Genomic DNA, 11,261 nt, shown 5'->3' with positions numbered 1-11,261 from the left:
GTGTTCCTTGCTAACGTATTACTTCAGTTATAAAAATGAAACATTTATGGGGCGCCTGGGTGGCTCAGTGGGTTAAAGCCTCTGCCTTCAGCTCAGGTCATGATCCCAGGGTCCTGGGATTGAGCCCCGCATCTGGCTCTCTGTTCAGCAGGGAGCCTGCTTCCTCCTCTCTCTCTGCTTGCCTCTCTGCCTACTTGTAATCTCTGTCTGTCAAATAAATAAATAAAATCTTTAAAAAAAAATGAAACATTTAACAACAATGGCCTTTGAACTGTTCTTAAGCAATCAGTGAACTATGTTAATATTTATAAGATTTTTTAGATTATATTTCAAATTATTTAATATAGGTTAAAATGTTTCTCTCTTCTCCTCTTCATCTTTTCTTCTTAGGTTGAGACACATATAGGTTTCAATGCTATTTCAAAACACTCAGTAAGGCGAGACCAACTCCCTTTCTTTCCTTCCTTATCCTGTACCAAACAGAGCTGTGAAAGTTTGAATGAATGCACTAATTCTGTAGAATAAATATATTTTTTATATATTTGTATTTAATCTGGTTACTTCCAAAAGGGATTTGGAAGTATTTACTGATAAATACTGGTCAATGCTAAAAACATGAGGACCTTTTATGGATTTAAAGAACTCTACTCATAGCCTAGAGAATCAGGCTCAATAATTCCCAAACCAACTCTGGGAAGTAGGTCATTCACATTGTGTCTCAGGCTGGCTCTAGGAAGAGGCTGAGATGACATAAGTTAAAGCCAATGTGTAACTTTATTAAGGAAAGCATACAAGTTTTTACAGAGAATGAGCTCAGTCACTTCTTAGAAAAGATTCTTCGGTACCTATATGTAATGCCCTAGGGCTAACTATGATTTAATAATTTTGGTAAAGAAAGTCCTTACAGAATATGATTTATTTCTTCTAGACACTCTACCATAACTCATGTAGCTTTTATCAGATTAAATTCTGGTACTAAACTGAGATATTATATTATTCAGCATATGAGCAAGTGCTATTTAGTATATAATTGGAGGTTATCACTGTTCCAAAAATTTAGGTTGTGATATGATTTTTACTAAGAAAGCAAAATTCACTTCCTTGGTATAGGTTAAAATTTTTGTATTAGACTGTGATTATAGAAAACCAATCAGCAACTAACCAACCTACCAACCAAGCAGTAGAAACAACTAAAATAAGCTACTATAAAATGCTATGTCACACACAAGGGCTAACCATTTCTGAGGCTATAGCAGCTGGCTATATGTGTGCCAAAACCACTTCAGAAAACGACTGAGCTAAGAGTTCCTTTCAGTCTGCATCTATATTGACTTCTGCAAGAGACGTGGTGCAGCATGTTGTTTAGGACATAGTCTCTGTGTTGCCAGTTAAGTAGCTATATGACTTTGTGTAAATTATTTCTCCGATATATAAGGCACTTGTGAGATTTAAAAGACATAATCTATGTAAAAAGGCTTATTCCAGTGCCCAACGGATATTAAGCTCTTCACATGTGTAAGCTACTGCCATCATCATCGTCATCACAATGCCATCAGCAGAATTATCATTAAAAAGTAGAAAAACCACTCTCCTATTTATCCTAACCTATACATTATAATATACTCTGTAATTCCCACCTACATCTGATTAATTATGATTCCTGTAAATTTCATGATGCTAAGGACTTTGTCTAATTCACCACTATATCCTTGGGCCTAAACCAGTGCCTAGTACACAGAGCTCCAAATATTTTTGGTTTTGGATAAATAAATGCATACATTTTTATATATGCCAATGTGAATTATTTTGCATGACTGTTAATTTTACGAGGACCTTATCCGTTCACTTTATTTTTTTCTTTTCATTTTTTTAAAACAATTTTATTTATTTATTTGACAGAGAGACAAGAAGAGAGGGAACATAAGCAGGGGGAGGAGCAGAGGGAGAAGCAGGCTTCCCACTGAGCAGGGAGCACTACATGGGGCTCGATCCTAGGACCCTGGGACCATGACCTGAGCTGAAGGCAGATGCTTAACTTCTGAGCCACCCAGGTGCCCCTCCTTTCATTTTAAGTGTAATTTTTGCACAATAACATCGAGGTCATTTTCTGAAATTTATAGTCCACCTATTTTAACCATTTGTGCCTTTTTATGTTCAATGAAATTGTTCTTTAATTTAAGTACTCTTTAAGATCAGGTTGATAAAAAAAAAAAAAGGTCACCATTTAATATGTGTGCAAACCGAAAGAAAAAGGAAGAAATGGCATCAGTATGTCTCTACATTCTCCTAGTGCCAGTGGATGGTTTTCAATGGTCTGTGGATTCATCACATCAGACTGAAGGTAGCCCAAGTGGAACAGTTGCTGACAATGCCCTGGTCTTCCCTGGTTAGGACAGCAGACATACAGATTAAGGTATCAGGGTTTATTTATTTATTTTTTTAATCTTTTTATTTATTTGACAGAGAGTGAGAGAGAGAGATCACAAGTAGGCAGGTGGGGTGGGGGTGGGGGGAACAGGCTACCCGCCGAGCAGAGAACCCAATGTGGGGCTCGATCCCAGGACCCTGAGATCATGACCTGAGCCGAAGGCAGAGGCTTAACCCACTGAGCCACCCAGGTGCCCCATCAGGGTTTATTTTAACAGAGAGATCCCACAGCACTTTCCTTCTGTGACCGTTCTATGAAATCAAAGGTATCTTCTGACTGGTCCCTACTCTCCTAGACTGTAACACTAGAAATAGGAACTTATTTTTCATTTGTTGTCATCCTTCTAAGACTCAGTTAGAGGGGAAAAGGGTAGACTATAACTATTACTGACTTAGTTTTTCTGTCTAACTCAGGGGGATGAGCTGAATAGATCTAAATGTACTATTAATCAGATCATGTTGATGATACAGACTCATTTCTGATTCATAAAGATGTTAATACCAAAACATACTCCAAAGCCCAACATACTAATATAAAACTTCCTCTATTTTTAATTTTTAAAGTAACTTTACTTTTTAAACTGGATAATACACTTACAGGTTACACAAATCAAAACTTTATAAAAAGAATATTCCTTGAAGTCTCAATCTCATCCTTTCCTACGTAGTTGTACCAACTTTGACCCTAATAGGCAGCCATTATTGGTTTCCTGTATAACCTTCCATATTCCTTGAAACAGCAGATAAAAGCAGATAAAAATAGGTACACGAAAAGGTGCTCAACATCACTAATCATCAAGGAAATACAAATCAAAACCATAATGAGGGGGTACCTGGGTGGTTCAGTGGGTTAAAGCCTCTGCCTTCGGCTTGGGTCATGATCCCAGGGTCCTGGGATCGAGCCCTGCATTGGGCTCTCTGCTCAGCGGTGAGCCTGCTTCCTCCTCTCTCTCTCTCCCTGCCTCTCTGCCTACTTGTAGATCTCTGTCAAATAAATAAATAAATAAAATCTTTAAAAAAAAAAACCCATAGTGAGATTTCACTTCCTACCTGTCCAAATGGCTTTTATCAAAAAGACAAGAAATAATCAGTGTTGGCGAGGATGTGGAGAAAAGGGAACAACTGCACACTGTTGATGGGAATGCCAACTGGTGCAGCCACTTTGGAAAACTGTATGGAGTTTCCTCAAAAAAACTACTACTAGAACTACTCTAAGATCCAACAATTCCACTTCTGGCTATATATCTGAAGAAAATGAAAACATTAATTTGAAAAGACTTATGCACCCCCATGTTCACTGCAACATTATTTATACAACCAAGATATGGAAACAACCTAAATGCCCAATGATGGATGAATGGATAAAGAATATATTGTAATTAGATGGAATATCTATACAAACTGGAATATTATTCAGCTATAACGAAAGAAGGAAATCTTGGCCATTTGCAACAACATGGATGGATCTTGAGGGCAAGTGAACTAAGTCAGACAGAGAAAGACAAACACTGTATATAATCTTTTTTTGTGGAATCTAAAAACAACAATAACAACAACATCCCAAATAAACCAAGCTTATACACTTGGGTATAAGGGTAGTTGTCAGCGGTGGGAGTTGGGATGGTTGAAATGGGTGAAGGTGGTCGAAAGGCACAAGGAATCTTGTGGGAAAATCAAGGAAATCAAAGGAAATACAAATTTAGAAAATAATGAGATACCAGTTTGCATCCAACATGTAAAATAAACTCTTAAAATACCAAGTACGAGGGAGCTCGTAATGTAGATTCTGGCTGGAAATAGGAAAGTCAATTTTGCTAATTTAATGAGTTCTATGAACCTGAGTCTCAATACACAAAGGATAGCAACTATTTAATCAGATGCCAAATGATTAACACAACTATATACTTGGAAGAAATTGAATACATGATTTAAATTCTACTTAACAAATTCCCATTTACTAAAGGTTACTTTTATAATACACCCAAATATATAGTTACCGTATTTTTCATTTTCTTCCTAATGTAAGCTAATAAGTTTTTAGCAGCTGAACGCTTGAAAATCAAGAGGATTTTATTACACTTCTGCATATTTGCCAAATTACTATGATGAAAACAGTAAGAAAATAAGAACAGAATTAGATTTAGTAGAAACATCTACAAGATTGGGAATTTATTAAGGAAAAAGCAGAAGTGGGCTAAGTTGTCATCTGGCTGAAAGTACATGAAAAGCAGAGGCTAGGACTTGGAGGTGTACATGAACGGATAGCAGAATGTGGCTAATAGAATCTCAGGGCACAACCTTCGAAGCCATAACTCTGAGGAAGTTAGAGGATAAACATGTTGACTTGGCTCTCCATGAAGAAAGCAGGTCATTTGATCTGCCTTAGCAAGAACGAGATGCTTCCTTCCTCCTGCAACACAAGAAAACTCCATGACTTCAGAGACACGAAACAGTGCGTTAAAGTCAAAACTTCACAGGCCCCAAAGTATTAAAATCCCAGGCCACCTTAAATGTGAAATGACTGATAGTAGCAACACATCGCAGTACAAACTGTTCTATGGCAGTTGGTGAAATTATGCCTTTACTTTTCTTAAATCTCACCTTGGAGTAGAGTGTGCTTTGGGCTAAAATTATCCCTGGGCTCTCAGTAATCCCAATTGACGTCAACACTTTGAAAACGGCAGGAAACTGAAGGAAATAGTCTCTGCTCTTGGTTTGCTGTAACCTGCTTGGGGCATCCTGTTCCCTCTCAGAGAGGGAAGGGAAAGCAATTTCAGAGTGAGGAGCTGGTATGCTTTAGGAAGCTGCTAGAAGTCACCGGCACATCTCTGGCTTGTTAAGTTACCCTTTTGGGTCTAAACAGGAGAAAAGAACCTAATCAAGCCTGGGTTTCTGGTGTCACATTTAAAATTGTGGGGCGCATTAGTGACTAAGCCCATTTGAACTGGAACTTGCCTGGAAGGGTTTTCTCATCTTTCTTTTGGCTCAAACATTGAACAACTGACATTCAAAAGTCAGAGGGAAATGGGGAAAAATGCTTCAAGAGAAGAAGAAAGGTCGCTTTCTTTGAGGTTGCTGCTGCAGGTGCCTTCATAAAGAACTCCTCGAGTGGGCGTGGGCCCTGTACCTTGGTTGCAGCAGCTACCATTCTGCCATGAAATGTTAAGTCATGATGGACTGGAGAAGGTATTGGCAACACCTATCACTGACGATGGCCAAAATATATGAAGAATGCCTACAAATTAATGAGGGGAGAATAAAACAAGCTGATTTTAGAAATGGGCAAAAGATTAACTGGTCCCTTTGGAGGAGAAGGACCATGGAAAGGTGGTATGGTTTGCCTGGGCTTGCTGCAAAACACTGGTAAGAGAAGGTCAGAGCCCAGTGTCTCTGCCAATGCCACAGGGCCAGAGGGTCACCGTGCCAACACCTGCATCCTGTGGGAGATGAAGCTCCCTAAGGATGGACATATTGGGGCTGACCTCCTGGGGGCTTCTCGCAGGCCCCACACATGGCCCTTCCCCACAGCACCACTGCAGCCAACACTTTGACCAAGATCTGTATGGTGACTGGTAATGCGGGTTTCGAGTGCTAATGTGGTTCCTGACTCAGCTACTCCGTCAATGTGAGGAATTCTACTCCCTTGGTTCCCTCATAGTTAAAATTAGATCAGAAACATTCCAGAAGTCAGAAATCAGCATCGTAAACCAACTGAGATTTGAAGGAGAGAGCTAGATTGGAGAACTGATCTATCAAATTCCCTAATCCTTTGATATGTGTCCCAAACACGTGAACGGTAATGGGAAAAAATATAAAAGTAAATGCAAAACAAACAAACAAACAAAAAACACCAACCCCCCACCCCAGCAACATCCTGCTTTTAAAAATTGCCAACACTCATTTTCCAGAGATAAAACTTTATTTAAGGCATCAAGCAATATACTGAAAGAGGTGAGTCATGCACAAGTAATATCCTTATTTCCATAATTGTACATTTGATACTCTCTGCCCTCTTAACAAGGAGGTGTAGTGAGCAAAGATGAGAAGCACACAGCTTTGATACGTAGCCATATCAATATAAGTGTTTAAGAAAGTCTTTAAATTTTGTTTTCCTTCTTTGAAAGGAATTTCGGTTTTATTTCAGAAAAACAAAACAAACTAGTTCTTCTACTGAGGATGAAATTTCTCTCCAGAGTTATTTATGAAATAATACAGCTGCCTTTCTCTTTAAAAGGATTCTTGTCTTCTGGAATTCCTTTCACCAAAGGATCCTCTCCAGAACGTTCTTCAATGTAGTTCTTGATTTCCTCAGAACATTTAGATACCTTAAAAGAAAAAAAAAGAATGAATTAGATTAGGATTGCCTACACTTCATTAGCACCCTTTAGTGAAATTAATATAATTGAGCACAACTAGCATTTAAAAAAATAAAATAGTATAAAAATAGTTGTACAAAGCATGTACAACATTATGCTATATATGAATGACACAATCTATGTAAAATATATTTCTCAGTCTGGTGAGGGTCAAAAAGCTTGAAAGTCATTGTATTAAATAGCTCATCCCAGCAATTTCTATCCATTGTGGCTCATGTGAATTCTCTCCTCTGCTGAAATATAATTATGATCTATTCATAATATTTTACAAACCAAAATATACTGCATTTTCAATTTCCCATGCTAATGAACAGGTGCAGTAATAGATAATCCCCAAATGTTTTGGGCTATGTCCTGCCAAAATTCTCACTTATGGGTGTGTGCCACGTTCTGCAATTTTACTAAATGATAGAAACATTGGAGAAAGTCTGATGCTGGAGAGGCTGAGGTTGCTCAGTCAAACTATTTGTGTCTCTATTCAGGATTCCTTCCCGTTGCTTGAGGGCAATGATCATAACGAAAGATTTATCTGAGGTTTATTGGGCTTATCTGAGATCCTTGTGTTTATGTAATTAGTCGAAACTTTTTCTGTAAGGGAGAAAGGACTGGATAGTTTTTTTCAAAAACCCTATCCTTCAGAGACAGATCACAAGAGTGAATTTAAAAAAGAAAAAGGATGAAAAAAGGAAGAAAATAAAAGGATTAGTGTGTTAATGAAGGCCTGCATTGTTAAGAAGAAATTAGAAGTAAAAATTATAGAAGCTCCAGCAAATTCTAACAGAGATCTCTTAACCCTGGGAAACTGTCCCATTGAATTTGTAATCTAGATTAATAATCTTCAAATTGTCTTAATGGTGATCACAAAAACATGCTTGCATATATATATATATTATATATGTATATATATAATATATATACATATATCCCAAAATGTACATAATTATGTAATGATATCTAATTATTTACATATTTTATAAATAAGTATAAATGCTACTGTGTTATACTTAATGTGTAATTATAAAACATAAACTGGAAACTGTCAGAAGAGATTTAAATCTAACCAAAAGCAGAAATTTTTAATATTTTACTCCCATACCCCACATACTTTTTGCACACAAAGTGAAGATCACTGTTCTAAAATTTAGAACTAGGGGCGCCTGGGTGGCTCAGTGGGTTAAAGCCTCTGCATTAGGCTCAGGTCATGATCCTGGGGTCCTGGGATGGAGCCCCGCATCAGGCTCTCTGCTCAGCGGGGAGCCTGCTTCCCCCCCCCTCTGCCTGCATCTGCCGGCTTGTGATCTCTGCCTGTCAAATAAATAAATAAATAAATCTTTAAAAAAATAAAATTTAGAACTAGGTGATGGAGTTAGATGATTTAAAGTGTGATGAAATAAAAATCTTTTCAAGTGCCATTCTCTTGGATAACAACTGCTCTTATTTGTTGCTGACGTTCATAGTACACACATTTTATGGGAATTGTCAGAAGTACAGACGCAAGTAACCACAACCTGGGGTCTGTCTCCCCACAGATATTTGTGGGTAAGATTAGAGTTCCCCCAAATTGTATCTGTTTCTATAGAGGCTTCTTCACTAGGTTTCCAAAGAGATCTGTAACCTCCAAAAGTGCATAATTACTCCTCTAAGCATTTCCTTCCATGATAAAGAAGATGTGTTTGAGCAACAGTTAGCTGGAGCCAGAATTCAGCCTGTGGATTCTGTGCCCTTGGCCTGAGCAGAGCACACAGCTCAGACATGAACAATTTATTGACAGAATAATGAACTGGTTTATCAGAACACATGTGTTTTAGTACACGTCTGTATCATTACCTATGAGGTCTTAAATAAGGAGGTACTTAGCCTCCTTGGGATTCAAGTTTTTGATCCTTAAAAGGGAGAGCACTGAATGATCTAAGAGCCATAACGGTTGTAGAACACTAATACTATATAAACCAAAGTGTGTGGTAACATATGTTTGAATGTTATCATTAGGATTCAGATGCCTCTCCTTGTATCTGCTAAGGCTCTCTCTGAAATTTTCTCTCCCATTAGCATACACTTGGAGTTGGAAACTGATTGAGTAGGGTGTATCCTAAGGAGAGGAGGTGGGGAGCTAGCAGGGAGGAATGGCTCATGAATGACACCTTCAATTTCTACACAGTCAGCTGCATCCAGGTCCCTGCCCAATTTCTAATTTGAAGCTTAAAATACCTAGAAGACACTTGTCTCTTTTTTTCTCCTAGAAGTTCTGTGCACTCTGGTATTAGGATATTCCAACTTTGTACAAGGCTATGCTTCAGTATATGCAACTCTGTTTGATATGTAACCTCTAAGATGCATTGTGTGAAAAAATCTCAGTGGCCAACACAGACTGCACTTTGTCATCCACAAAATGGGTTCCTTAAAGTTTCAAGAAACTACCCTATACTTTGGGTACCATAGCTTTGCTTATTCCTTTAAGCACAGCAGTATTTTTAAAGGTACAAAAACTTTCAACATGGATAGAAACAACCTTTGCACTCAAAAATCTAGGAAGAATAGGAATTTGGAAGTGAAAGATTAAATTTCAGAAAAGAAATGTGTATAAAGTAAAACTCAAGAACACCCGCATCTTCCAAATATCACTCAAATGTTCATCTTGAGTAACAGGACTCTGTCATGAGTAGATTTACCATAATTAGAGCAGGAAAGTAAAGGAGCTTATTTACTATAACTGCTTAATTTCCATTGTTTTCCTTTTCTATTTAAAAAAAATTCTAGTATTAAACCATAGAGAAATGAAATCAGTTTACATTTTTCTTGCTGTGAAGAAAGGAGTGGGTCATTTCCTTAAAAAAACAAACAACTATCCAAAAACCTATTCCTGGACTTTAGGTTGCCTGATTGAGGAAAAAAAGGAAGAAATGCATGCTCAAGCTAGCAGTAAGAAGTCAAAAGTACAAAATCTCCAGCACGTTTTGGTGGAGACTTCTGATGAGACATATGTTCTCACTGAATTTGTAATCCACTTCAGTGGTCTCTCAAATTTTAAATCATGATCACTAAAAAGAATTTTTGTATGTACCCAAATATATGTATAATTATTTATAAATAAATGCAGATACTACTGTATTAGTTCACTGTGTATACCTATAAACCAAGTGGAAGGTATAAAGGGATGGGAATTATGAACAAATAAAATAGAAATTGTAATGTTTTGTTCCCAAGCCCCAGTGAGCTGTTCATTGCATACCTCTGGAGAGGCCTGGTGAAATTCAAAATTATGTAATTCAAATTACCTAAATTAAATATGAATTAAATAGTGATTAAAAAGCACTAAAATGCCATTCTTTCCCACAATGAAAAAGATCAAGGAACTAAATAGCCATCTGCCTTTTTCCTACATTTTGAGTTTTTAAAACCAAGTAACAGCAGGCAGAAATTTTTGTCCATTTGCCCAGTCCTAGGCTCAGATGTTCTGACATTTGGCTTTAAATTACTCAGCTGACCCTTGCTCTCCTTTACCTCTGAAGATTTCCCCACACCAACTGGCAGTTCCCAGGTACCAACAAAGCCCTACTTCAAGAGAAGCTGGGGGGAGGGGGGAATAACAAAAACCAGAAAAGCAGTACTGTTTTACTGTAACAAACCAGGAAAAACTGCCCTTGGTTCATTTCAGAGAAGGAAATGCTCTGGGACAATTTACCTGTTGCCTCTGCAACTTTACTTCTTTGCGAAGTTGCTCAACTTCCATCTTCAGCTTTTCCTTTTCTGGCAAATCTTCGATGTGAAGGGCCGGCATTTTCGCCCCAGAACCGGGCCTGGGGATAGCTCTGGAAGCCGAGAGGCTGGAAATGCAGCAAACTAGGACGCGCCCCAAAATAACTGCGGTGCCAGCGCACCCTGCCCGCCCGCCGGCGCTGGACAGGCCCGCCTTCCCGCCGTGCTCCCCAGAGCCCCTAGAGCTCGGCTGCCTGCGGGACGGCCCCCCACGCCGACCCTGCCCAGCGTCCTTGGCTCTTTCTCAGGCCCCCTCGACTGCGAGAGGCCTGCTCCAGCGAGCCCCAGAGGGTTGAGTGGAGAGGGAGCCTGAGAAGCTGGGCGGTGCGGGAGCTCCCGGCGGGATGCTGGCCCCCTGCCGGCTCCCAAGCCTGCCACGCCCGTGGGGGACTCGCCAGGGCTGTGGCCGGACAGTTGGGGTTGCACTAGCCCACTCTCCCGGAGAAACAACTAAAGTTTTACTTTTTGTTCCTTTTTTTTTTTTTTCCCCCGTTCCCAAGTCACATCCGGGTTTTGTTTGCAAAGCAAGAAAAGGAGGACACTAGCCTGCAGGAAGTAACAGCCCTTCTCCTCTCCAAGTTTCAAAAATATACAGCGTGTTACTTTTCCCCAGTTACATGCGTGTTGTGGGAAAAGGCCCAGGAGGAGAATGAAACTGAGCTGTAATCTCAGAAACACCCACCACGTCTGTTGATGTGTATC

At 39.1% G+C, this 11,261-nt stretch overlaps 1 protein-coding gene across 1 annotated transcript; it reads right to left on the bottom strand.

Annotated features, from left to right (window-relative positions):
* Positions 1 to 6,327: 6,327 nt before the first annotated feature.
* On the bottom strand, positions 6,328 to 10,975 carry GNG11 (G protein subunit gamma 11). The gene is made up of 2 exons (XM_047695663.1): positions 10,486 to 10,975; positions 6,328 to 6,752 (listed from the first exon to the last, which is right to left on the bottom strand). The coding sequence occupies exons 1-2, from the start codon at positions 10,579 to 10,581 to the stop codon at positions 6,627 to 6,629; spliced, it is 222 nt and encodes a 73-aa protein (XP_047551619.1). The 5' UTR covers positions 10,582 to 10,975; the 3' UTR covers positions 6,328 to 6,626.
* Positions 10,976 to 11,261: the final 286 nt, after the last annotated feature.

This window comes from Lutra lutra, chromosome 11 (genome assembly GCF_902655055.1).
Source record: "Lutra lutra chromosome 11, mLutLut1.2, whole genome shotgun sequence".
Taxonomy (NCBI): Eukaryota; Metazoa; Chordata; class Mammalia; order Carnivora; family Mustelidae; genus Lutra; species Lutra lutra.
The sequence above is the reverse complement of the archived record's forward strand: the minus strand, read 5'-3'. Positions and strand labels throughout refer to the sequence as shown.